The sequence below is a fragment of the Trichomycterus rosablanca genome, chromosome 22, assembly GCF_030014385.1.
Source record: "Trichomycterus rosablanca isolate fTriRos1 chromosome 22, fTriRos1.hap1, whole genome shotgun sequence".
Lineage (NCBI taxonomy): Eukaryota > Metazoa > Chordata > Actinopteri > Siluriformes > Trichomycteridae > Trichomycterus > Trichomycterus rosablanca.
Genome location: NC_086009.1, coordinates 5,673,816 through 5,700,773, shown reverse-complemented (window position 1 = coordinate 5,700,773; position 26,958 = coordinate 5,673,816). Strand labels below are relative to the sequence as shown.

Sequence of the window (26,958 nt, the reverse complement as noted above, 5' to 3'; positions counted from 1 at the left end):
GATTAGGGTTTTTAAAGTAGTGTTTTAATCAGGCAAATATGTTAGAGTTTATATATAACATACAGCAACATATACAGGCAGTTCTTTTAGAAATGTGCAGGTCAGAAAAGTGCGGTATAGAAAGTCAATTTTTGCTTTTCAAGGAAAGTTTTACTGAAGGAAAGTCAGTGGAGAAAATGCTGCATTGGGGTGATGTTTAAGTATTTATATACACTGAAAACCAATAAATCTGACCATATCACTTTCTAACACATCTCCGTAGTCGAGTGCCTTTTATTTAAGGCTATTCAAAGTTTTTCAAGGTTTTTCTTTGTCACTCAGCTGTAGATAAAATGTGAATAGATGAATGGATGAATTAAAGAATAAATAGATCCAGAGAGATGTACAATCCAAAAGGAAAGATCTTGTAAATTAATGCAATTCATAAAAAAACTAAACAAATATTCTCTTTTTTTTCTCTAGGCAGTTATTCAGTCTGATTTGGGTCCTCTGCTGGAGCAGGTGGGTTCGGGAAAGGAGTCTTTAAACTTTATGAGAAGGCGGATACGCAGGTTAGCCGTGCAATGGGCTGTAGCTGCACGCAGGCTGGACAAGCATCTGCACGGACAACAGAGGCAGCAGAAAAAGGTGAGCTAGCCACACACTGGTTTACCCTGTTCAATCCAGTTTAATATATTTACATTTCCGAGATTAGTAAGATAAGTGACAGTGAAGCTGAAGAGTTGTAGTCAGATTTTAATGGCTTTAATAAAATGAATTCCTGGAAGAGCTGTAGATTAAATATAAGTTACAATAACTTGAAGAAAGTGACATTTATCAGGGTGGCAAGGGAAGTCAATTCAATTATTATTTCCATACACTATATGACCAAAAGTATCACCTGACCATGAATGTGTTGGCCATCACATTCCAAAGCCATGGCATGGCATTATTACAGAGTTCCCCTAGTTGGCTATAACATCTTCCATTCCTTCAGCAAGTCTTTCCATGAAGTTTGGAGTGTGTCCAAGCATGTAAATTTGTGACCATTCAATCAAAAGAGCATTTGTAAAGTCAGGCACTAATTTCAGATGAGATGTCTTACAATCAATGTAAGTAAGGGTTAATATCCTCCACACCAAACACATCAAGTCTTGTCTTTACGGACAAGCTGGTGCATAAAAGAGCTTTTCCCAAACGGTTTCCACACTTTAATTTTGTTTATATAATTGATACATTAAATTATAAACTCATTAATAAGAGGATTGTTCATGTACTTTTGGCCATATAATTTTCAGTCCAAATAGTTGAATAGGTTGTGGCTTGGTTGTGGCACTGTCACCTCACAGCAAGAAGGTCCTGGATTTGATTCCCAGGTGGAGTGGTCCGAATCCTTACTGTTTGGTGTTCTCCTCATGGTTAACTGGACAGTGTGTGTGTGTGTGTGTGTGTGTGTGTGTGTTTGCCTGTGATGGACTGGCAACCTGTCCAGGGTGTTTCCTGCCTTTTGCCCAGTGAATTAAACCCACCAGGCCCCTATAGGATACAAAAAACAGACAATGAATCAATGAATAAATAAATGAACGAAGGAAGGTTGTATAATGTTTGACTGTTGGATTTCCAGTGTAAACTGCAGACTATCTTGTCTACAGAAAATGTGTGATGTCTTTATGAATTTGTGTAACTCACCCCAAGCTTAAATCTCATTCAGTTACAGAGATTAAATTTCCTTCTGTTTGCTGTAGACCAGAGATTCATTCTGAATGCATCCACAGGCTTATGCTGAAAAAAGATGTGCTTATGTGCTTAAAGGAAAAGATTTCTTCACAACATTTTCTTTTTCTTGTTTGTCTGAAATGTAATTCACACTCGAGGAGTAAACATGGATTTATTACTGTGGGTTCCTGTGACTTAGAATGTTGATGGTGCTGCCTGGTCTCATTTACACTTCTGCATCTGTAATCTCTATATACACTGATGAGGCAAAACATTAGGATTACCCCCTTCCCATCCAAAATGTGCTGGGTAATGCCTACTTTGTAACTACTGTGCATGTCATGGAGAATGAAATATTAAATGTTGTACTTATAGTTGTTGCTCATAGTACGTTAAATGCAGCAGGAGGGAGGGACAAGCCATGAACCACCAACATGTTGTTGGGCAGTAATCAACATTGACTGTTAACCAGGTCATCTAGTACAGCAGTCCAGAACCTTTTTTTTGCACCACAGACTAGTTTCATATAAGATATAATTTCACAGACCAGCAGGGGCGAGAGGATTTAAAATAAAATTATACGACAAGCATAATAAAAACACAAAGTGCATAACAATACTACTCACCAATGATGGAAAATCAGTGGGAACCCGGAGCTTTTTTTTTGCTCATTTTAGCTAGCTTGTGGGCTTAATTTTTTCACGTGACTGAAATAGTTATGTGTCAAATGCGCAAGAAGAAAAGAAGAATGTTATTAAAAGAGAAATAAAACATCTTTCAGAGTGTGATTGTCAATGGTTGGGGACCACTGATGTACAAAATTAGCACCTGACCTCAGAACTACTTTTTCTTTTTACTAAACAGATGCGCTGTAAAACGTTGTGAAAAACCTTCCTAGAAGGTCCAGCAGGGTAGGACAACTTCAGGGTTTTTGCCATTTGTCTCCAACAAGCTAATTGGCCACAGTGGACACCTGCCTAAAATAACGGTCTCTCATTTTACGTCAGAGCTCGATGATTGTTCTGTAAACTGTATTGTATATTAAGTTGATTGTGTAGGATGAATGGAAATTTGTTTGATAGTTAAAATAGTAACAGTGGTGTAATCAAAACACTCTATTCATGAAACCTGTTGTTTGAATTTCTCATTTGTTATAAAATGTATGAATTCATATGATAATGAGGTTTTTGAAATGACATTTTCCCAAAAATACAGTAATCACACAAGTCTTTCTCAGCTTTTGCTGTGATTTGTTTTATTCTCCTTAAAGTCGATTTGTCTTCCATGTTGTTTGTTTAGCTGGTTATAAGAGAAATGACATGGTAAAAAGTGCTAAATTGCTTCTTTTCTATCACGCTACATTACTGCCGGGTCATGCTACATTACAGGCTGCTTTAACACAAATTTTGACAGTAATGGTTGTTGTGAATTATGGAATCTCAACCCCTCCCTGTTTCCCCTCTCTAAACAGAGGGTAATAACTGAGCACAGTGATAAACGGGTTATTAGAAAGAGATGAACCTTAGACAAAAAAAAATCCCAATACAATAAGAACGTATTCCCCAGAATATTACCCCAAAATAGATTTAATCTGGTCATACAGTGTAATTGTTCTTCTGTACTGCACATACCCTTTCTTTTTTCTTCTGAAAAGCAATACTTCTCTAGCACATTCATCTCACTTTGTTAATGTCAGCTCAGATTCTGCTGTGTCTATATCTGGCAAACCAAACAAAGAAAGCACAGCCATGAACCTTGTCTAGCAGACATTACTTCATGTTGATTATCTTCGGTGCTGGTGCTCTGTGTGCACCGTGTTGCAGATACAGTTGCAACGAAGCTTAAAAACCAATTATAAAAGATGCATCTAAAATACAATCTGCAAAAATGAGTACTTAACTCATACATAACACTTTCTACAGCAGTAAGCCAGACAATAAACCCACATGAATCAAAGTGCTCCCAATTACACACTAGAAACATGTACATTTAGGTAATAAATCATGCTCAATCCTTTTCATAACAGGGTCTTAACATAGTGTTTATTGTGCATTATTACAACTAATAACAGAATTATTTGTGATTTGTACATAACGGACCTTCAATTAAGTAGAAATAGTGCCCAGGTGGCGATATTCTATCTATCTATATAATTGGCAGTGCCTGCAGAGAGGGATGATTGGAATATGTGGGTGAGGTCTTCAGGCGCTGTGTGGGGACCCTGATTGGCGGATAGAGGCGCCTGTGCAGGGTGCATGTGTGAAAGAGGGTTCCGTTAAGGGCTGTGCACGGCACAGAGGAGGCAAGAGCAGCAATATACCCACCTCAACTGCAAGAATTCGGGGATCCCCAGCAGCGGAAGACAAAATGACCACACTAAATTGGAAGAAAATGGAAGAAAAACGCATAAAAATATATATATTAAAAAAATAAATTGGTAGTAATAAAGGTCACACTGAATTAAGCAGAATGCATATTGTATAAATAATTTTTAAATGTCTAACTCACGCTTTATCTAGTAAAGAACAAGATCTTAATACACCCCTCATTTGTGTTCCTTAAACTAAAGTGTTACCAGACTGTTTGGATTTAAAAAGGTCATATTTGACTATGTTAATAGCAGAACTCCAGACCTTTAAATATAAAATATAAAATCCATTATTTTTCCTAAAAAACATTTTTTTGAAAAAAATACCATGGGAAAACAAACATAATAATGATGGCACAGAGTCTTCACCCAGAAAGAAAAGAAAGAAACGCCCCCAGTCAGCTTTTTACTGCATTTTCTCAAGGGAACAGAGTTTTCCTCTACAGGCACAGCAGCATTGTAGGTCTTCTCATAAATGATTATGAGGAAAGATAACATTGTTTTTTTAATTTTATTTCATAAATTCAAAGTGTTTTTTCTATACTGCACCTCCCCCTTCATTATTTTTTTCATGTATAGCTGTCTTATTTCTTTGTTAGTCAATTGTAGTATATTAATAGGTACATGTACAGTATGTCATGCCAGTGCTGAGTTTTATGATAAACTCGATATTTGAACCATTCGTTTTCAGTAATTATTTCTTTTCTAAAGTGCTGTACTTCAGTATCCACACAGTAACATGGATTTATATCTTATGGTGATGTAGAATGGACTGATATTTAACCGTAATTTAAAAGCTGCTGGAATGTGGGTGATAGTCCACACTGACAATATTGGTAAAGGACAACATTAAATTGTGACCTTTAACTGTACAGTATACAACCAAACATTTATTATTTTCTTGATTATGCTCTGCCAATCAGGGCATATTGTTTGCCTTTAGTGTGTTGTTATTAAGGGGAATTTAATCCTCTTTCATTTGGGTCAAGTCATGATGATTGCAGCTTTCAGGCCTGGAAACGTATTTGCTTTCATTTGGGGTCATTGTCCTGCTGCATGGTAAAGTGGAAACTACTGATATAAAAGAATGCCTTCATTTGTCATATATACAGATAGATGTGTACAGTACAATGAAATTATTTTTCTGCATATCCCAGCTTGTTTGGAAGCTGGGGTCAGAGCGCATGGTCAGCCATTGTTTGGCGCCCCTGGAGCTGACAGGGTTTAGGGCCTTGCTCAACGGCCCAACAGTGCTTTACGCACTAGGCTTCCACTGTCCCCACTGCCCGTAATAAGAAGTAACGTTTTTAATGTATAAATATGGATAAAACAAATTAAAACTAAGTTGACACTGCCTAGGACAGGCCATTCCTTTAAACAGTCAATCTAAGAGTTATTCTTCTTGTTTGTTGACAAAGCTGTAAAGCTGTAGTGGCTGCAACTGAAGCTTATGTTCATGGATTATCAATCAGCATCACAGACCTTATTGTTTATTGGTGGTGATATTTTTAAAATACTGTAAATTTCCGCTTTGTACAGAAGAATGGAGCCAAACGTTCTTCATCGAAGTAGGCAAAAATAACTACAGCCAACCCAAAAACGTTCCACGCCGCTATTTTTCACCAAATGGTTTCCTTATTTCTCTTAGGTGCTGGTCCACATCGGTTTTCTGACAGAAGAATCTGGAGACGTGTTCAGTCCTAGGGTGCTAAAGGGAGGGCCGCTGGGCGAGATGGTGCAGTGGGCCGACATCCTCACTGCTCTTCATGTGCTGGGACACGACCTCAAGATCTCAGTGTCAGTCAAAGAGCTGCAAGGGTGAGTTTGTTTTTTTATGAGTATTTGGCAATCAGTGAATGTGTAGGATGGCTTGACGTGGGCCTGTGCTGAGCGCTTATGTTGCACTGCTTAGCAACTGATCAGTCACTAAGACTCTTACAATTCTCAGATTTGCCAGTAAATCGATATACAGCCAAAAGAAATAAGAATGGGCATGTAAATGTACTGGTATTGTACCAGAAACTGGGAATGTTGTTTAAGAGGATAAAATGAGACAGGGATGATTTTGAGCACACTGTATAATAGATCTGATTTAACACACAGCCTTCCAGCTTGCAGGCTAAGGCAGCGTTTCGCCTCTGCTCCACTGTACTCTGTAATCATTGTAGTCTTTTTTATTTTGGTAGACTGTTTGTTTTTGTGCCTTTACAGTGCAGCCTTTATGTTCTGTGTTAAACCACTGTTAAAAAAAGTGTGCCAAATTCATGCAACAAATTAATAATTCTGTCTTTTATATAATGATAATTTGTCAGTCAAAACTTCACAACATAAACCATAAACCCGATCACTGGTTCTGTTCATAGCAGGTTCTGTACTGTTCTCTGCCTGGGTCATTTTTCTTTGAAACAAGCACAGTATTGATTTAAGAAAAGATTGTAAAGCAGAGAACTGGCTTCAAGTACAAGCTTTAAGCACACAGGGACATGGCCTGTCTCAGTCCTCTCTCTCATTTATCTCAGTTAAAGCTTTACTTTTCTTTAACTGTTTAGGCTGTAGTAGTAATATAAGCCACCTTAGTAAATATTGAAAAAATCTGGGCTTAATCCTTGCTCCATGTTGTGGTATGTTGGGTGGCTCCAATGATCTCCATGTGTCAGTGTTGGTTTTACTAGGCTACCTATTTTTCACATCTCACAAAACATACAGAAGTTAGATTTGCCCATTTAAATTGCCCCTGGGTGTGTCCTCTACACTATCTACAGATGACTTGAAGCCTGAGCTGCTGTAAAAAGCACAGTGTGAGAACACATGGCACATGGAACTTGGTAATTAAATGTTTGACAGCTGGAAGTGGATTGTTTTTTTTGTGTTTTTTTTAATACACATCGTCATATGTATATGAATTATTCTTCACATGGATAACACTGGGTTCAAAAGTGATTTAAATATTTCAGGGGAACAAATCAGGTCCGACATTTACAGAGGAGTCTTTTTTCAATGTGCAGTAGACGCCTATTTTTATGTATCATTTCTGTTTTTCAGCTGTAAATTTGCTTTAAAATATGAAATTATAATTACAAACCACCTATTCTTTTAGCAAGAAGTACTTTACTTACAGTAATGTGTAACGATGGGCTAGACTTGACAAGCGGAGGTGGACACACACGCAGAGATGGTTAAACAAGGTTTAATAATAGCAAAAGACACAAGGCAGGGGTTCACATAAGACAAGGCACAAACACATGACCTATGCTAAATGCTAAGCTACATGCTAATGCTAATCTAAACATACATGAACAATGAATCTAACCAAACCTAAACCCTAAGCTAACAATGCTAAATCAGAACATGAACAAGACTAAAACAAGACGTGAACAAGACTAAACACTAAACAAGACTTCTTAACCGGAGCATGGACAAAGACATGAACTAGAACTAGAGCTAAACCGGACAAACTGACAAATTGAGCATCAAAACCAAAAGCTTAGCTTAGCTTAGCAAAGTAAAGCAGAATACCAAAATCATGACCAAACCAAATCAAAACAGTCTCCGCCTGACTTAAAAGCCCTGAGCCCATCACCTCAGACTAGCGGCTAATCAGCAGGGGACCAATCACAAAAGACAGAGAGTGCTCCCGGAGAGAGGGGCGTGGCACCTAGGCACACAGAGGATTGTTGCTGATAAATTTGCTAATAGAATTCTTTTTTGTCCCAAATGTGTCCTCTTCCATTTGTCACACACAAACATTAATGCAATGACATTTGAGACACAGCCACAGACCACCTAACTTTCTGTACACTGTATATTAATATCAGAATCTGTCTTTATATGATCCTCCACACTACCACAAAAGTAAAAACTCATGTTTTGTGTTGGAAGGATGAACGTGTTTTTCTATTTTATCCCTGTATCTTTTGAGGTGGTATTGATGCAAGAATTAAAAATAATCTTCCTAAATCCTTCCAGACTCCCTCTAAGCCTTGTTTGTTTTTCATCCAGGAACTGGCCCCTCTGCAAGGTAACAACAGGGGTCTGATTCAAGATTAGGTATCAGTAACGGGCACCAGTGCCTCGTTGGTATAAGAAATATTAATAAGCTAGTGTAGAGACTTTCCAAATCAATCACAAATAGATTTGCAAATAGGTTGGCAAAAAAACAAAAAAAAAATGGAGAGAATATGAGGAAAAAATGAGAGATGGATTGATTTGACAGATTCTGCCCACAGGCTCGCTGACCTTTTCCGTTCATTTCTTGTTGTGAAAAAAAAGACTAAAAAGAGAAAATCCGTGACAGATAAGGTGAAAACTGAGAGCCACTTTCTTTTACTCAAACTGACAGCAAATCCTTCAAAACTACAGATTTCTACCTCATCATTTATAACATATATAAAAATTTTCCTTAGTATAACTCCAGTATTTTTACTTCGTATAGCAAGTTATAGCAGTCATAGAATGTTATTGATTTTTGCAAGTATTTTTTATTCTGTGACTGAATAATTTGAAAACATTATCACTCTTTACGTCACTACATCATGATTGCTTTGTGATGGTTGGCTGACCAATTGTCAATCTACAACACAACACTTCCTTTTCATCATATTGTCAAAGCAACATAAGCTGTGAGACCTAATGTGGTTCAGTAGCTCCTTTTCTGTTCTTGTAATCTTGTAAAACTGCTCAGTGGTCTTCATGTCTTTATTGTCCAGGCTTCACATCTATATATGGCTACTGGCCAGACTAAGGATTTTATCAATCATAGCTTGGTGATGTGGCTAACTGACTTGTTTCTTCATATCCTTGTCAATCTGACCATCATCCCAATGCCCATTTTTACACTTGACTTTACTTCACCAGTGCAGTGCAGTATTTGATACTCTACTTCCCAAATATGATGAGTCCACCTGTTTCAATGATCTTCCTTCCATCATAATCTTAAGTACTTCTTTAGTGTAATCATCATCGTCATTGTTTTTGCTGCATTTATCAGTGTGATATTCCTTTGCAGCCTTATGAGTACCTGACCATGCCCTTGGTCGACATTCAACATCAAAACAATGGCCATTCCCATGGGCACTGATGTGATGTTTTTATACCTGGTATTTACATCTGGTAGCATGGGTGTGGCTACAACATCTGAACTTAGTCTTTTAGAAGGAGTGTCCAGATAGTTTATGTCAATTTAGTGTAGCTTACCTCTACTAGAGTAAAGACATATCTTTAAGGTAACTCAAAGCCACTTTGGATAAAAGCAACACCCAGGGACAAAGGAGTTGGTGCTTGGTTACCTTATCTTTACCCCACAACATCAAGTAAACCCAGTAAAAATGATATAAGACTAATACTTCACACTCTCTCCAGTTCTTACAATACACCCAATACCCACTTTTTTTATATAATCAGATCCTTTCTTTATCAGCACCAGTACAACCAGTGTGTTTGTGCTTCAGTGCTTCGCTCTGATTGATCTAATGCTCACATCCGTCCAAGACATAAAACCAGTCTGCTTCTCTCTACCCGACCATGTTCTTTAATCAGTGTCTCTCTGTACGTACTCCAGAGAGCAGGAGAGATAGAAAAGCCGTTGAGGGAAGATCACTGTTGAAAGCTTCTGCCATTGAAACAGAACACCCTTTCTGCACAGCATGAAAACGCTGATACTGTGTTTCAAATCTGAATGGCTTTTAGTAATTAAATGCTCCCCTGCTAGACGTGGGTGGCATGTGAGTGAGTGCGTGTCTTTTAACGCCTTGTCTGTTTTAGTGGAGACTTAAGCATTCAGCAAAATACTGTCATGTGTTACATGATGTGTCAGGTTCTTACACGTCGCCTACCCTCGAGAAGCTGCTGATGTGGGCGTTATTCATGTAGTAAGGCGTTAAAGAGTGGTGTAAGTGACTTATGGAAGAGAAGATGTTTTGGCAGAACAGGAGAAGTGGGTGGTTGAGTGAGAGAGTGATGGAAGATGTTATGCACCACTGTTAAAAACAGAAAGTTAAAATCACAATTTAATATTTAAGCAGTTTCTAATGGTATACCTATATTTTAAATCAGCATTAGAAAACCTTTAATTATTTTTTGAAGACAACAAGAGATTCGGCTCTTCAAACAGACATGACAAGTTTATTCTGCCACCTTAATGCTAGTATACCAGAAAAGCAGAAAAGCCTTGATGTCAGTCTTCAAGTTCTAATGTGTGAATCAGGATGAGCCAGACTTGTGGCTCGAAGTGAACGTGGTGCAGAACTAGATTTTACTCTAAGGTAGGTCAGGGCTGATCTTTTTTTAGCATTGTAGGCAAGCAACGTTGTTTTAAATTGAATGTGGGAAGCTACAGGAAGCCAGAAAAGAAAACGCAGCGAGGGGGTGATGAGGCAGCACTTGGGTTGAATCAAAATGCAGCTGCACGTCTGGTTTTCAATCAGTTGCGGAGGTCTGATGGTTGACAGAGGAAGACCTGCTGGGAGGGAGTTGCAGTAGTCCAGCCTTGAAATGATAAGAGATTGGGCAAGAATCTGAGTGGCTTGTCTATTAGTGCTACTTTCTTATTGTTTTTAAGTGACATTTATTTTATATGCTCCTAGTGCCAAGTATACACAATGGATATTTTATCTCTTGCCGCTTTTTGGATGCTTATTTATCTCCTACTTCTTACCTTCGAATGCAATTTAACCTCATATTTTACCCAATAGGCTGCTAAAACTGTTTGACCTGAGAAATAATCTGATGTGCTGAATTTGTAACTTTTTAACCAACAGGACACAAAAGTGAGTTTTAATGGAAGTCTATCTGACAAAGTTTGCTCCACAGTTGGCTCCCCCACACATGATCAACACTAAATAGGACTGTCATAAAGTATGAAGAGTCATTGGTAGTCTGCTTCAGGATAATGATCCTGGACATGGTCCAGTCATCAATGGCATCCATCCACTCATCCATCCAGACAGATACATACATACATACATACATACATACATACATACATACATACATACATACATACATACAAAACCAAAGACATGCTCATTGATTTTATAAAGACTGACCACACACAGGAAGTCATATCCATTAAAGGTCAAGGCAGTTGAATGTGTGCAATCTTATAAATACCTGGGGACAATTATTGACTTAAAACTCAACTGAAATAAATTGTGAGGCAGTGTACAGAACAGGGCAACAGCACCTGTTCCGTTTGAGGAAATTGATTTGTTTCCACATTGTCAAATCGATGGCGATTTTATTTTATCATGCTTTTATTGAATCAGTTTTCTATTTTTTTCTGGAGTCATGGTTTGGAAACCTTTTCTTAAAGAGCAGACAATCTGTCAAATGGTTTATGGTCTTGCAGGCTGATTGGTGAGTCACAAGCTGATTTGGAGGCCCTGTATTCCATACAGTTAAAGCAAGTAATGCAATAATATCATTAATATTAATTTTAAGTGAAAACTACCACTTGTTGCAAACTGAGTTTCAGCTTCGTCTAGTCGCAGGTTTGACGGCATGAGCTATTTATCCTGGTTAAGTAATTAAAATTCTATATTTAACTTAATGCAGCTTGATAAAAGTATGCAAATTATCCATATACGTGTATTTTTATTACATTTTATTAAATACGTAATAGTTTGGTTGTTTATTGGTTTAATGCCATGTTAATACATTGGTTACATCAATAGCAGGGTTGTTTAGTCTTTCCTTCTATATATATATATATAATAGATCATGGGCAGCACGGTGGCTCGGTGGGTAGTACTGTCGCCCCACAGCAAGAAGGTTCTTGGTCTGATCCCCAGGCGGGTCCTTTCTGTGTGGAGTTTGCATGTTCTCTAAGTGTCTGTGTGGGTTTCCTCCAGGAGCTCTGGTTTCCTCCCACAGTCTAAAAACATGCAGTCATGCCCTATAGGTGAATGGCTATGTGTGTGTGTGTGTGTCTGCCCTGCGATGGACTGGCGCCCTGTCCAGGCTGTTACTGTGTGCCTTGCGCCCATTGAAAAGCTGGGATAGGTTCCGGCACCCCTAAGCGACCCTAATTGGATAAGCGGTTAAGAAAGTGAGTGAGATAAAAGATCATATCATAGTCTTTCTTGTTCAGTATTTGTTTTGTCTGTCTTCATATGTAGGCTTTTAGTTTTAAAAATACATAATTGGGATTCATTTGAATAAATTAGGCACTGATAATACAAAATAATACATAGAATTTGAACTTTTTTGCGGAACTTAGTGTCTGTGATACTTTTTATATTATGTTGTGCATTATGCATCTGTGTGTGTCTGCCTCTGAGTGTCTTGTTGTGTTGTTTCGTGCTTGTCTTTGTCTGAGCATTTCTGTCTAAACGTCTGGTTTTTTTTTGTCTTGAGTGTGCTCGTTCCTGTCTGTATCTGATCCCTCTGCCTCCCACCTGGCTCATTGTTTTCCCAGCATGCCTGTGATCCGCTGTCTGCGCTTAAAACCTGCCAGAGGTCCAGGCACTGAACCCTGCTGCACCTAATAACAGCACATTTCATTTTGAACTCAGTAAATCAGAGTTTAGTTAACTTGCACATCTATGTGTTTATTTAATCACATCCTGGCAGCATTACTGCTAATCCCTGATGTATTTTTGCACTGATACACAGTTCATGCTCCAGTTTTACTGTTGTCCTGGTTTCAACCAGTCACATACTTTGTGTAAATTAAAAACAATCCAGAATTACCCTGGGATTGTTCTTTTTTTACTAATTTCATTAAAGCTGCCAGGCAGTCACAGCAGTTTTGGGAGTGTGTAAATAGTGCTGGCTGAGTGCTACGCTGTGCTGCTCATTATCAAACATTCACACCCCGTGTGTGATATGGCACTGTTACAATCAGAGCTCCATTCATTGTCCAAATGACTCTGGCTCCTTATTCAGCCCAGCATTCTGCACATCATTAATTCAGCCGGGTCTGATTGAAGATCGTTTTTTTTTTGTCTGGGGTGGGACAGAAAAATTTGAATAATTCTGCTGCCTGTGGGGTGTAGTGATATAATGTATGCTGTATATAATGTTCATGATAATAACCAGGACTGTACCAGAGCAGGTAGTGTTGATGTTGCACAGCTATATCAACCTGAAGAAAAGTTCTTTAAAGCTTTACACTCATTTTAACAGGCACGCCAGTTATCCACCACCTCCCACAAACATGCTGGTAAGAAGATTGGAAAAATATCAAGTTCCCCTCAGATGTGGCTGCATTAGTTTTATTACTGACAATTAGTCGCGAGCAGGAAATTGGTTTATAATTGGAAAGCTTAAATTATTGCTTAATAAGATAGAAAAAAGTGCAACTTTGCCAGAGGTTTGTTCTTTTTGTTTTTGATCCACATTTTTTTTTTCCAAACGACAAATCATGATCAAATTAGAGCATATTTAATAATACTTAATACTTATCATAGGTCAGGAATTTACATACAGAATGGTTGCCTATTTCTTTGTGGAGGTGGCCATTGCGCCCAATTATTTTGGAGATGCTGAACCTACCATCAAATCAAGTCAAGTCAAATGTATTTGTGTAGACATTGTCTCAAAGCAACTTTACAGAATTCAGGGCCGACAGACCAAAAACTCCTGTTGAGCAAGCCAAGGGTGACAGTGGCAAGGAGAAACAAGAAAGAAAACCTTGAGAGGAACCAGACACTGTGACCCTAACCAGAATAAAGTGGTGGTAAAACATCAAAAGGAAATGGAAAAAAAATTACCATTGCATTGAAGACTTTAGAGTAGAATCCTAAAAAATTGCCTCTTAATTCTAGCATTAAACACTGAAGCATCAGGATGCTGCTTTTAACAGTCCTAAAGTCGTGTGTAGTTTGGTTCCCTTGGTACAGACCAAACAAGAAAATGATCCATTGTCACATTTTAGTCCTGGTTGGCTTAGTGTTCACACTAACATTTACATTTTCAGCATTTTGCAGATGCTTTTACCCAAAGTGACTTACAGTACTCTGACAGTATATAATCTAAGCAATTGAGGGTTAAGGGCCTTGCTTATGGGCCAAACAGTGGCAACCTGGCAGTGGTGGGGCTTGAACCAGCAACCTTTCAATTACTAGTCCAATTCCTTAACCACTAGGCTACACATTTAGACTTGAACCAAAATGAATTTATCATTTTTAATTAAAAAATGATATATGATGCACGTATGGCATATATTTTGTGAGCCAGTCCTCATAATAATGCACCATGGCTTAATAATAATAATAATAATACATTTTATTTATATAGCGCTTTTCAAGATACTCAAAGACGCTTAGTGCACTTGGGTTGTGTATACCTGGTTGTTTTTTAACTGGAAACACAGCAAGAGAAGGTAAAATCAATAAAGGAGTCGAAACGGTACCAGAAATTCCTCTGCTGCCTGCTGCACACATTAGAGAAGGTACTCTTTTGTATCAAGGTGCATTGTGTCACATCTTGTGACATCACAAACTGTGTTTGGTTTCTTTAGATGCCTTTTATTGTTGTTGTTTTTATACCTGAGACAAATCGCACCAGAATTTGTTTTGACTTTGCTGCTTATTTGGTGCACACCAGATTTCGGAAGGAATTGTGTACACTTACTGTAAGGAGCTACACTAACAGAACAATCACACCAGGGTTTGTTAGGTATTAACACAACCTAAATGACATTTAGATAGTGGGCATAACACATAACATCCAACATTAAATGGTAAACGTGATGTGTGGGATGCCAGCAGACCAAGTATAGGTCTGTCAGTCCCCACCGACACCTACAGTTTATAACTGATGAAAGAAATCTGGCAGCATTTGAGCCTGTGGGCTGATCATTAGACACACAAACCACGAGGAAAAACACCAGGACTCAGGCCTTTTACTGTCTTGCTTTAACTGAAAGAGAACGCGAATGAGCTCTACCAAGCCTAAATCCCAGTCGAGAGATCAGAATTCATTTTGTGAGCAGCTTAGTGTTGGTTTACCAATTCTCTCTGGTACTATCTGAATCTGTTTGGATATATGAGAAGACAAAGATCAGCCGTTCTCTCTTCATAAACACGGGCCAAAAAGAGGGATTGTACTGACAGATGATTCATGATAGGGGAGATTTACAATGTCTAGAAGGCATTGTGTGGCAAAAGGCAGTCAAATTTTTCCTGTGTGTACGAGTTTTTAGGTAGAAAATCTACCGAGTGCTTGTTTCACTCTGCTTGAGTGCCTGCAGATACATTTCCTATGTTTGTGCGCCTCTGTGCTTTAAAGAGACCGTGCACCCGTGACCACATAAAACGTCCACAGAGAATTGTGTGACAAAAGATCTCCTCCAACAGCTCCACACTATTTTCTTTTGTTTTTTTCGCTCTGCTAGAGCTTAATAGTGCACACGTAGTATTTGCACTTTGTTAATGGTGTGCATTATCCCCACAATAAATCATCCACAGTGCTCCTCCATGGTTGTTCTTGTTGCACATGTTCCAAACATCCACTAGCTCTGCTTTGATAAGGCTACAATACGTGCTGTGTTTTGTTTCCCAGGTTTCTTGGTGTTCCTCCAGGAAGAGGAAGCTGCCCACTGCGGGGACCTTTGCCCTTTGATCTCATCTACACTGACTATCATGGACTCCAGCAGATGAAGCAGCACATGGGACTTTCCTTCAAGAAGCACAAGTTAGTCTGTCTGTGTAATTTAAAGCATTTAAATGTGCGTGCTCTTGGTACTGCATAAGAAACCGGTCACGCCAAGTGTGTGAAATTTTGTGGGCGATTTTTGCAATTGCAAGAATCTGGTGTGAAATAAAACTGCTGGAGAAATTGGACAAAATTTCAAACCACATGTATTTGTTCAGTGACCAGCAGGAGAACTGATCTGCTATGTTTGCCTCTAAAGAGGTGCTGGTTCACTATTATATAGAATCAACCATACATAACAGTATAACAATACAACCAGGACAATATTTATTGTAGAACACAATATACAATACACAATATACTCAGTCAGACATGTTAGACATGTGATGTAATACATCCAGCAATTGACCCGCAGTCACTATAATTCACTCCCTATTGACTACATCAGTTTTACTTTCCCAAAGGTAAAGGTAAGTGTGCTTGGTAACACTGAGAATAAAACAGCTACTCGACAGCAACGAAGCCTGAAAACGGCCTTGAATAATGTGATCTTAAATTTTACTTCATGCATTATGGATAAAATTTGTGCAACTCAAGCTGGAACGGTTTCCTGTACGAGGCACGGCTATTATTGTAAATCATGCTCAATTTGGCTGTCTTCAGATAATAGGATTTCCAAAAAATGCCTATAAAATGTTTTTTTTTCTCCAGAAAATAGTGTAGAGCACTGAAACTTGGATGGTCTGCTACAGTAAATCCCTTATCTGAAGCCTTTAGATTCAGATTTGCTTCTGTTTTATTGCAAAGTCTGGCTCCATTCAGTTTTCTCTTGAGCTGCATATTTAATTTCCTCCTTAATGCTCCAGTGCAGCCGATTGGAGCCTCACACCAATTCAATTACTTAGGATCATAAAGAAATAAAATACTTCAGTAAAAGTAAAAATAATTAAAATGACTTGTATGCTGTATGTGGCTTTCACAGAGCCCTGACCTTTACACCACTTCACACATAAATCTGGCCGCAAAATAAGCCGCTAGCACACCAGCGTCGAGATTCTGACCTCCTCGGTTTCACCGGTCAGCTGGGCGCCATCTAGCGGGCATAACTGGCAGTGCTTGCAGCAGAGACTGATTGGCTACCGTGTCTGTTAGGGGGCGGGATGGGGTCTTCAAATGCTGTGTATAGCAGATAGAGGTGCCTGTGCAGAGTGCATGGGTGAAAAGAAGGGGTCCGCTAGGACTGCACATGTGTCGGAGGAGGCGTGAGCAGCAGCATACCCTCCTCGAATGCAATCATGGATCCACAGCAGCGGAATAAATAGAAAAAAAATGCCCATTGAGAGCCAGGCCTTCTTGGCCATTAGTGCCTGACCTCACGTGCTTTTTTTGGCTGAGTGAATACAAATTGCCACAGACATAACCATAAAATATTGTGCAAAGCCTTTCCAGAAGAATTAAAAATGTTATAGCAGTAAAAGACTCTATTTGAATGGCCTTTTTTATACCCAACAACCTCAGGTCATTTATAAAGTGAGATTTTAATCAGATGTGTAATTTTCATCTTTAATTTATTGTTTGGGTTGAAAATGACAGACTAGGAAAAAATAATTGCTACCTGTTCATGCAATTACAATTAAATGCATTAATATGTAGAGAAATGGGAAAACAGAACTGGGAGAACATAACTGGATTGTTACATAATTTAAATCATGTCGTGACTATATCAGCCAGAGCACTTGACAACTAACTCTCATCACATTAGATGATTGGATTGGCTCTTGAAATTAGGTTTTCAGTGGATATTAAGCCCAACAGAAAAGAAACTAATTCAAGCCAAGTCATTCAATTTAGCAATTCAGTCTAATGAGTCATTTTCAAATGGTCAGCGTTGATTCAAATTTTGGTTTGGCTCATTAAGAGAGTAAGAGTTTTCTCTGAATATTAAGCAGACAGAACAAAAACGAAAGAGGGAGGCATGTTGGCTCCAACATTAAAGGTTATAAATGATTAATTACAGTCATCTCTATCATAATTATCAGAAATATTTGGAATAATATGAGTATATCTGAACTATCTAAAGTTTTTCAGTAATAAGATACTTCAACTATGAACCTGTCAAAGCATTCTTGTTATTCTTTCTGACAGGTGCCATATCAGGGTGATTGACACATTTGGCACAGAGCCAGCTTATAATCACGAGCAGTATGCAACGCTGCATGGCTACAGGACCAACTGGGGCTACTGGAACCTTAACTGCAGACAGTATATGACCATGTTCCGTAAGTAGTAACATCAGTTTTACTTAACACTGATAGATAAAACTGAGCCAAGCAGTCGTGTTACATCCAAGTAAACCACTGTCAGGTGAAGCGAATAAGCGAACATTGATTGTCTTGATACTGTGGCATTTATCAAGGTTTGGGATATATTATGTGGCAAGCGAACAGTCAGCTCTGGAAGACTCATTGATGTGTGTTGGGAGTGAAGGCTAGCCTGTCTGATCCTATCTTACAAAAGAGCTATGATTAAAAGGAACTCACGGTACATCGCAGCTGCGTAGCCGAAGACTAGTCAGAGTGCCCCTGCCAATCCCTGTCTATTGCTAAGTGCCTACAAAGGGCATCCAAGCATTAAAACTAGGCTGTGTAGTGATGGAGGGCTGCCTGGTCTAAAATGTGGATGGCCTGGTGCGTGCACTATGGGGAAGATGCAAGCCAGTGGGTTCAACATGATGCCCTGGGCTACATTCTGCTGTGAGACTTTGGTTCCTGGCATTGTGGATGTACTTTATCTTCAATGCAGACTAAGTAATAGCAGTGGCCACTTTCAGCAAGATAACGTGTTCTTCCAGACCACTAAACTGTTTAGAAATGGTGTGACAAACATAACAGTTCAAGGTGTTGACTTGACCTTTAAAGTCCCCAGATCTCAATCCAACTGAGCATCTGTGGGATGTGTTGGACAAACAAGTCTAATCCATGGAGGATTCACCTCAACCTACAGGACTTTAGGGATCAGCTGCTTTACCTTGGTGGAGGATTTCAAAAGGCACCTTTAGGGGTCTTGTAGAGTCCATTCCTCAACAAGTCAGAGTTTTGGTGGGTGGCACAAGGGGGACCTACAGTGTATCAGCTAACTTCATTAGTTTAAACAGCTAACTTCCATAGTCTAAAAGGCCAGCCCAGAAAATAAATGTACAATGACAGAATGTCATTTTCATCCACATGCTTAGTTTAGTTGCCAGTTCTAAATACTACACTGAATAGTTTTTGGTGGTGATGCCCAAGATGAAAAACCAAAAAAAACTGTGTCGTTAGCTTCTTTTTGTATTGTTTCCTAATACAGCACACACTCCTGATAACTCCTTCATGGGCTTTGTGGCTGAAGAACTGAACCAGACTGAAAGACTCAAAATTCAGAAACAAAAAGTCAACAACATGGCTGTGATTTATGGCAAAGAAGCCAGCATGTGGACGGTAAGCTTTCCTCATGACCCTTTTACCACTGTAAAACATTTAGCAAAAACAGCATCCTGACACTCATCTTAATGTGCTACGTGACAGCTAATCCAGTTGAAGCACCTCTGGGTGCTACCTTGATCATGTTAAGCTTTATGACTGATGAGGACATAATGAGCTCCTTTCCTGCTGATTAATAGAGCTACAGAGAGACAGGCATCCTCTCGAGTCACATCTGTTTATAAGTATTATAAATCGAATGGTGACAACTGCCTCTCTGATGAGTTGTCAAACACTTACACCTGGTAAGTGGTGCTGAATTTAGCTTCTAATGTGGCACTCATCCCTGAGGACTTGAGTTTTTAGTATCATTTTACGCCCACAGTGGAGGCTATGCTTTCTGACAGTAATTCTGCCAGTACACACCGAGACAGATTGCCTTATCATGGCTTGTTGGGTGCAATGACAGCATTGCGCAGCACTGCGACACTCATCCACTTGTGATGAATGTAGAGAAGCAGAGTGAGATACTGAAACATCATGTAAACATCCACAGAGAAACTTGTTTCTTTTTTCTTCTTACTAAAAGCTGACAAATGGCACTCCTTAATCTTTCAGAACATGCGCTTAAGCTGTCAGGCATCAAACGACAGCAAATCAGTTCGTTCTGGTGGCTTTCAGTGCTCTTGGCTGTTGAAACAGCACACATCTTTGCCAATGAATATCCCCACTCAAAAGCAATGTTACCCTAAGTAAACAGGTCACTCAATTACCTCTAGCCTCATTATCTTCTAGAGCTGTATCTTAGACCAAGACAAAGCCTTGGCCTCCAAAACCATGACAATACAGACTTTTAATAGTCATGAGCAAAACATTACCAAGACACCACACAAGACCAAAAAATATTAAGAGCTCTAATAGTAAAGTCGTCTTAAACAGTCTTGGCCACCCAACAAACTGTCAGCTGTTTGTGGCTTGACCCTCTTCGGACCACTGTCAGCCTTGGACCACCACTTGTTTTTTCGAATATAATTTAACCCAGTGATCATTTGGCTCTTAATAAAGTATTTTAGGTGTTCATACATGGTCATATCTATGCAACAAGTAACTACCATTAACCCAATATTGAATATATTTCTAACCGTGACATGCACAGTTGTTTAGATGTAGAATTGCACAATTGATATTTGTATATAGTATATATAAACCTTCCTGTACTTCCTGTGTGGTGGACATTTCTCAGCAACACAGTCACACTGAGATGCTAATGACATGATATATATTGTATGCTGTTCTGTTATGAGTGTATCAGGTGCAGCAGTGTTGTTGACATCTCAATGTCAAAGCTGGAAAGACAGTAGTGCTCTATACAAACATATATCAAACGTTTCCACCCAAACATCTGCTCAGCTGTGGTTCCTTTCAATTAATAAAATTACCACAAGACTTTTACTGTCCTTTATTTTCTTTCTTTTCTATCCATCTGCTCTCATGCTGCAGCTCGAGGTAAGTGGCAGACGTTTAATATTAGATGACAAAGATAACACAATATTACACGAAAGCAAATCCCACAACATATGGTGTGCTACACGTGTAATTCAGCTCAGTTAGAAGAAAAAAACTGTGGTGGAAAACTAAATGCAACGAACATTGCTGCTGCGAAAATAAACCTATTAAATACACATAGCTTTTTTGTTTTACCAGCATGAACACTAATTAAATAATTTATAAATGTGCATTAAGCAGCTTTTTATATTAATGTAACTAAATCACAAAAAATGTACAATAACAGTCAATAAAACAAACAAATGCAAAGCAAAGATGAAAAGTAATATGATTTACAAACTGATACAAAACTGTTTTGTACTTAGTTAACAGTTTAAACGTTTATTAAATGAACTATGCTTAGTATGTATAGTTAGGCTAAAAATAAATGCACAATGTAAATGTAAGTTTCTTGTCATAGCAGTCTGGCTATTTGTACCAAATGTCTATGGAACTTTGGTATGACCTTCCATTCCTTGGTAGTGATTATGAATGACAGTGGTCATTCTGTGCCATTTTAGCACGTAGTCTTAGAAACACTGTGGAAAACACTTACATTGACTGTTGGTCAATAAAGTCAATTAGAGTGATATTTGGTTTCAAGTGAGCATCGTCCACAAGATTTCAGATCTGAAAGTCCATCGAAGAACAAACCGCTCAATGAAGGATGCAGTAAACTTTACCACATCATGAAATACCTATGAACACCTACAGCAAAGTCTTTTAACAGTCTTACTAGAAAAGCAAAGGCTGTTATAGCTGAAAGAGGTGTGGTTGAGGCAATGGTTGGTACTAGAATAGAATGTCCAACAAGCCTATGGTCAGATGTCCAAATACAATATAAATTCACAAGGCAGTCTCCAATAAACACATTGCACATGCTAATAATTCTGCATTTGTTTCATTGTTGGTCATTTGTAATTTCTGTCTGTTGTACAGTATTTTATATCACATCATAACATTTTTAACATTATATAATATCTCTGCTTCATTCATTCTTTGGCTTATTTATTTATTCCTGTATTTATGTATTCATTTATCATTAGTAAATACTTCATTCTATTGACAAGGTGTTGACTATTAGAGTTAATTGGTTTCTTGTAGTCTCTTCCTCACAGTCTCCTTACAAAAAGTGCTATACCATATGTGCAAATTGTGCATCTGTTTAGTATCCGTCTCACTTCGCAGTGTTGTTTTCATTCATATTGCAATTCTTTTATTACTTATTTTCTTTTATCACATTTTGTCCACTGGTGCTGTAATGATCCCTAGTGCTTGTAAGTCATCTGTATTCTGTTCTTCTGCAGGGAAAAGAGAAGTTTCTGACCCTTCTGCACCGCTACATGGATATTCATGGAACAGTCTACTATGAAACTCAGCGGCCTCCGGAGGTCCCAGTCTTTGTCAGAAACCATGGCCTGTTACCTCAGGATGAACTTCAACAACTTCTCAGAAAGGCCAAGGTACTCAACGCATTGTGGACTTTCTATACATATCATTTTACTTAAGTGCATAAAAAATTATTCAGCTTTTTTACATAAATAACTGTCACAACATGGGGTTTATCAATATAGATTTATATGTTCATATCTTTTGTCAGACATTTATTTACTTAGTCATTCATTTTATCATTGTCCATTTTTTAACCTCTGTAGCTTTGTTAGTGCCACAGCAGGGAAATATAGGCGCAAGATAGGGCGGCAATCTATTTCAGGGCTTTGTCCCTCAGACATAGCCAATCATGTCTGTGTACACTGTTCTCTCAGCTGTGATGGCTAGTGTAAAAGAACACTTTGCCACACAAACACTTTGTTAGTAAAGGAAAAAAAATAATTCTTTAGATACAGTTCATAAATATAGTTACATCAGTATTAAAGTTGCTATTCTAGCAAATTTCTGACAAGAGAGAGCTGGTTGGAGTTGCGATACGGTAACACTGGGCACAAGGGATAAATTAGCTGTATGTTAGAGTTGTCCCATTTTTCCCCAGAGTAACACATACACAGAAAAAAAAGTGAAGACTGCTCACAAAAGAGGCTATAATCAATCCCAGGAGCCATGTTGCTGAGTGCAATCACCCAGAGCCGCAGGTTTTTAATCCAAAGTACTGTGTCTGTGTATTGTGTGTTTTTCATTTTTTAATTAACTCTGACCAGATTGCAAGTCCCTGTGTCATATTTTACAATGGATATAGTGTTACCAATGTGCTTTGTTTGTATGTTACACAAACCAATATGTTACACTCAATTGTATTTATTAGAATTTAAATTAAATAAAATTCATCTTTTGTCTAATTCTAATCTTTTCATTCTCTTAATCTGGGTGTTAGCTTTTTGTAGGATTTGGCTTTCCTTATGAAGGTCCTGCTCCATTGGAGGCCATAGCCAATGGCTGCATTTTCTTGCAGCCCAAATTTCATCCACCTCGCAGTTCTCTCAACCACGAGTTCTTTAGAGGAAAGCCCATGTCCAGAGAGGTAAGAATTTTATTTTACTTTAAAAGTTAAAAGTTCACAATTAAAGTAAAAACAAGTTTTCTAAATTATCACCTTTGAAACATTGATTTTATTTTGCCAGAATTTGTTTGTAATACAGGATTTTCTGATGGGTCTCAGATGATGGATGGATGGATGGATGGATGTATGGATACTAATTGGCCACCGTATGTGCCTGGGTGGGACGACTGGACTATGTGTGGGTGGGATCTTCATACGCTGTGTAAGGACCCTGACTGGTGAAAGAAACGCCTGTGCAGAATGCAGGGGCGGGAAAAGGAGGGCTGTGCATGTGTCATGTGTACAGCGACATGCTCTCCTCAGACGCAATCGGGTATCCCTCAGCAGAGGAAGACAAATTTACTGTGCTAAATTGGGAGGAAAATGGGGAGAATGCATAAATGCATAAAATAGATAGATAGATCTCAACAATATACTTTTTTACCAATGCTTTACCAGTGCCTGGTCAAATTATGATTGGTGCAGTTTCCTCTGAGTGCACCAAATGTGCGGGGACGGTGTTTCTTAATTCAAGCTATGAGGCCCATTGCCCTGCACAATGGTTTCCCAAATCCTAGCACACTTGTACTGACACATTAAAAGCATAATGAGCTGCATGAAACAGTGCTGAGCACCCTAAATCACTAGTAACAATAACAGTAATAGTAACAGTCATTATAACAATACTGTGATGTTTTTGTTTACTTTTTTCTAATAATCAGGTGTCGTCTCAGCATCCCTACACTGAGCAGTACATCGGCAGGCCTCATGTTGTCACTGTGGACTACAACAACACCAAAGAGGTTGAGGCAGCCATTCTGAAAATTATTAACACCAAGGTAAATTTGAATTAGTTGTGGTTTTAACACATAGGATCAAAAGTCGTGTCTGTTCTCACTTTGATAAGTGCAATAAAATACAGAACACATACAGAATCTTGGCTTATCAGGTGCTGTCAGAATCTCCAGTGTCGCCTAGTGCACAATTAACACACTAAATATTGCTTTTCTCAGCTTGAACGGCGGGTGATTTTAGGTACACACGGCTTCCGGTCAGTGCTGATGCAAATCGCCCACACTCCACATATTGTCCTTCTGGTGATTAGCCAGTCACATAAATCACTACTGCAGAGCTCAATCCAGACTGCACAATCAATTGATTCTTCCCTCTGAAATGTAATTTGCTGTTGAACTTTTTTGTCTATATTTGCCCGTTCTTTGATTCATGTTTTCTGATAAAATTAGGCTGTTATCTTTGTTTTGACCCATTGTCTTTTTTTTCCACCGTTGGGGAATTTGCAATGTTAAGCTGAGCTGATTGTTTAATTAATTGTATATTCTAGCTGGGGACTCTGAGACTCCAAACATAGGTGTGTAAAATAGGTTGTTTGGAACACAATATTCATGTAAAATTTTGTTATTTGAAGTTACCATAAGATTAGAATAAGTCATGAAGTATCAAGCTGACGTAAGAGGCTTTGGAGTCTCTTACACGGTTAAGCTAAAAATAAAATTTTATAATTGTGGTTATGGCTAACTATAATAGTTTGTGTATGCATATACAGGTAGAGCCTTACTTGCCCTATGAGTACACATGTGAAGGAATGCTAGAGAGAGTAAACGCGTACATCCAGAATCACGTAAGTATTTATCAAGATTAAATAAATGAATGCTAATGAATAATCAGCATATAGATGTTTTATCTAAGTGATTGTAATCTTTTTCTTTTTTTTCCACACAAAGGACTTCTGTCATCTCAGCAGCCCCTTTCCTTCAGCCAACGAGTCCAAACTGTGGCCAGGGAATCCACCGAACCCTTTTGTCCTCATGCCGAACTCCACATCTGTGGTGTGGGCACCGAACATCAGCGCACCAGCGTGCTGGCCCCCTCTTAGCGCCCTCAGGCTGTTTCTGGCCCCCGAGGGATCCTCGTGTGTGAAGACATGCCAGGATGCTGGTCTTATCTGTGAGCCTGCCTACTTCCCCTTCATCAACAACATAGAGGCCTTCAATGGGTGAGCATTTCAGATGTCAAAAAGTGTATGCTTTAGAAATGAGTTGTTTATCAATGTTATTATGAGCAGACAGCTTTTTTTTTGCTTTTTTTGCATTTTGCAATCTAGTTTTATCCAATTACCCAATTTCATTTCACTCCCTGTCTACTGATGTTGACCTCCACTCTGACCGAGGAGAGCCGTGACTGACACACTCCCCCTTTGACATGTGTGCAGTAGCGGACTGCATCTTTTCACCTGCATGAGATGAATTCATATGTGGATCAGCTTTGTGTACGGAGAGTCACACCCTGATCACATTATCCCTTGACTCCCTTGTGCAAGCGCCATCAATCAGCCAGCAGAGGTCGTAATTACATCAGTTATGAGGAATCCCCTCTGACAACCCTTCCCTTTTCTGAACAACAAGCAAATCGTTGTTCGTGTAGGCGCTCAGCCTGCCAGTAGCAGAGCTGAGATGCCAACCAACAAGATGTCAGCTCTGACATATGCCAGCGTGTTTTTTTAATAATTAGTGGATTTTTTTTCAGGAATAGTGGATATATTTCAGGAACCTTGTTTAGCTCTTTTATATAGTTTATTTTTAACATAGTGTTACTGTAGACATTTTAAGACTGCTTGACATTTATAAGTTTCAAAATGAGTGAGATTTATATTCTACATGGCTGGCTGAATTCAAACCTGGCTTTGTTTAGGTAGCTTACAATTGACTTACAAGATAAAAAAAAATGGTCCATTGAGTAAGCAAGGCAGTAATTTTTTGATGTTGATGTTAAATAACCTATTTTCTTCATAAATAAAATATATACAATAATATTGTATATTTCTTCTATATTTCTTCTATATTTGTAGTTCTTGTCATTAAATGGACTTTTATTATGTGTACTAATTCAATACATTTTGGTAAATTGATAATTATAGACTATAGCCCTTAAAAATAAAAAAACTACTTTTGAAATAAGATTTTTGTATTATTTCTAAAAGGCTTGATGTCCAGTGTGAAGCCCTGGAAGCCGAGATGAACCATGTGTTTCCAGCTGTGGCGGTTAAGAGAAAAGAGTGCTTTGTACAGAAGGACGTGCTTCTGTTCAGCTGTGCAGGGATCACCACCAAACACCGGCGCCTCTGTCCCTGCAGAGACTTCCTCCAGGGCCAGGTGGCTCTGTGCAGGGACTGCCTCTGAGCTCACTGTGGATTTCTGGTCATATCTACAGTATACCGGGGCCAGATCCTGAGCCTGGTGAGACATCAGGCTTTCCAGAAAACAGTAGGTTCAACAGGATGAAGAGGATGGACTAATCCACTCAGGTCTGAGGACTATGGATGTATGAGTGTCTCTGTAAGACATGCAAGAACGTATAAGAACCAAAACAGGCCTAAACTCTGATGGTAGTCTGGCTTTAAAATTGGTTCATATATCAGAAGGCCAAAATTATTTGGATACCCAAGTGTCCATCTGTATGTGCTTGTTGAACATATCATTCCAAAATCACAGGCTTTAATAAGGGGTGGTCATAAACCACAACCACTACCCTCATGCTGCTATAACAGCCTTCGCTGTTCTGGGAGGGCTTTGTACAAAATTCTTTTGTAGATCTGCTTCTATTCCAAGACATTAGCATTAGCAGATGTGCTGGCCAATCAGGTTCTTCCAGGACAAATCATATTTGTGACAATGTCATACTAAAACAAGGGGGTCATTTTCCCAATTTGGGCCAGTGTAGATTTCCACACATTGCTTACTGAGGTAGCTTGAACAGTGGTGGTGGGTGTTACTATAAAAGGCTTG

The 26,958-nt window shown here is 38.7% G+C and overlaps 1 protein-coding gene across 2 annotated transcripts in view; it reads left to right on the top strand.

Annotated features, from left to right (window-relative positions):
* The window catches only part of LOC134336267 (alpha-1,6-mannosylglycoprotein 6-beta-N-acetylglucosaminyltransferase B), a 56,795-nt gene extending 30,409 nt beyond the window's left edge, over window positions 1-26,386 (top strand). Inside the window, exons 7-18 of one of the 2 annotated variants that reach the window (XM_063018990.1) lie at window positions 463-627; window positions 5,712-5,881; window positions 15,566-15,697; window positions 17,804-17,937; window positions 19,004-19,134; window positions 20,617-20,622; window positions 21,969-22,124; window positions 22,991-23,137; window positions 23,878-23,994; window positions 24,720-24,794; window positions 24,898-25,169; window positions 26,154-26,386. In XM_063018990.1, coding sequence (XP_062875060.1) covers window positions 463-627; window positions 5,712-5,881; window positions 15,566-15,697; window positions 17,804-17,937; window positions 19,004-19,134; window positions 20,617-20,622; window positions 21,969-22,124; window positions 22,991-23,137; window positions 23,878-23,994; window positions 24,720-24,794; window positions 24,898-25,169; window positions 26,154-26,352 — 1,704 coding nt within the window. In that variant the 3' untranslated portion in view covers window positions 26,353-26,386. The remainder of the gene's footprint in view (window positions 1-462; window positions 628-5,711; window positions 5,882-15,565; window positions 15,698-17,803; window positions 17,938-19,003; window positions 19,135-20,616; window positions 20,623-21,968; window positions 22,125-22,990; window positions 23,138-23,877; window positions 23,995-24,719; window positions 24,795-24,897; window positions 25,170-26,153) is intronic. The other variant, XM_063018989.1, reaches the window with a different exon arrangement.
* The last annotated feature ends 572 nt before the right edge of the window (window positions 26,387-26,958 follow it).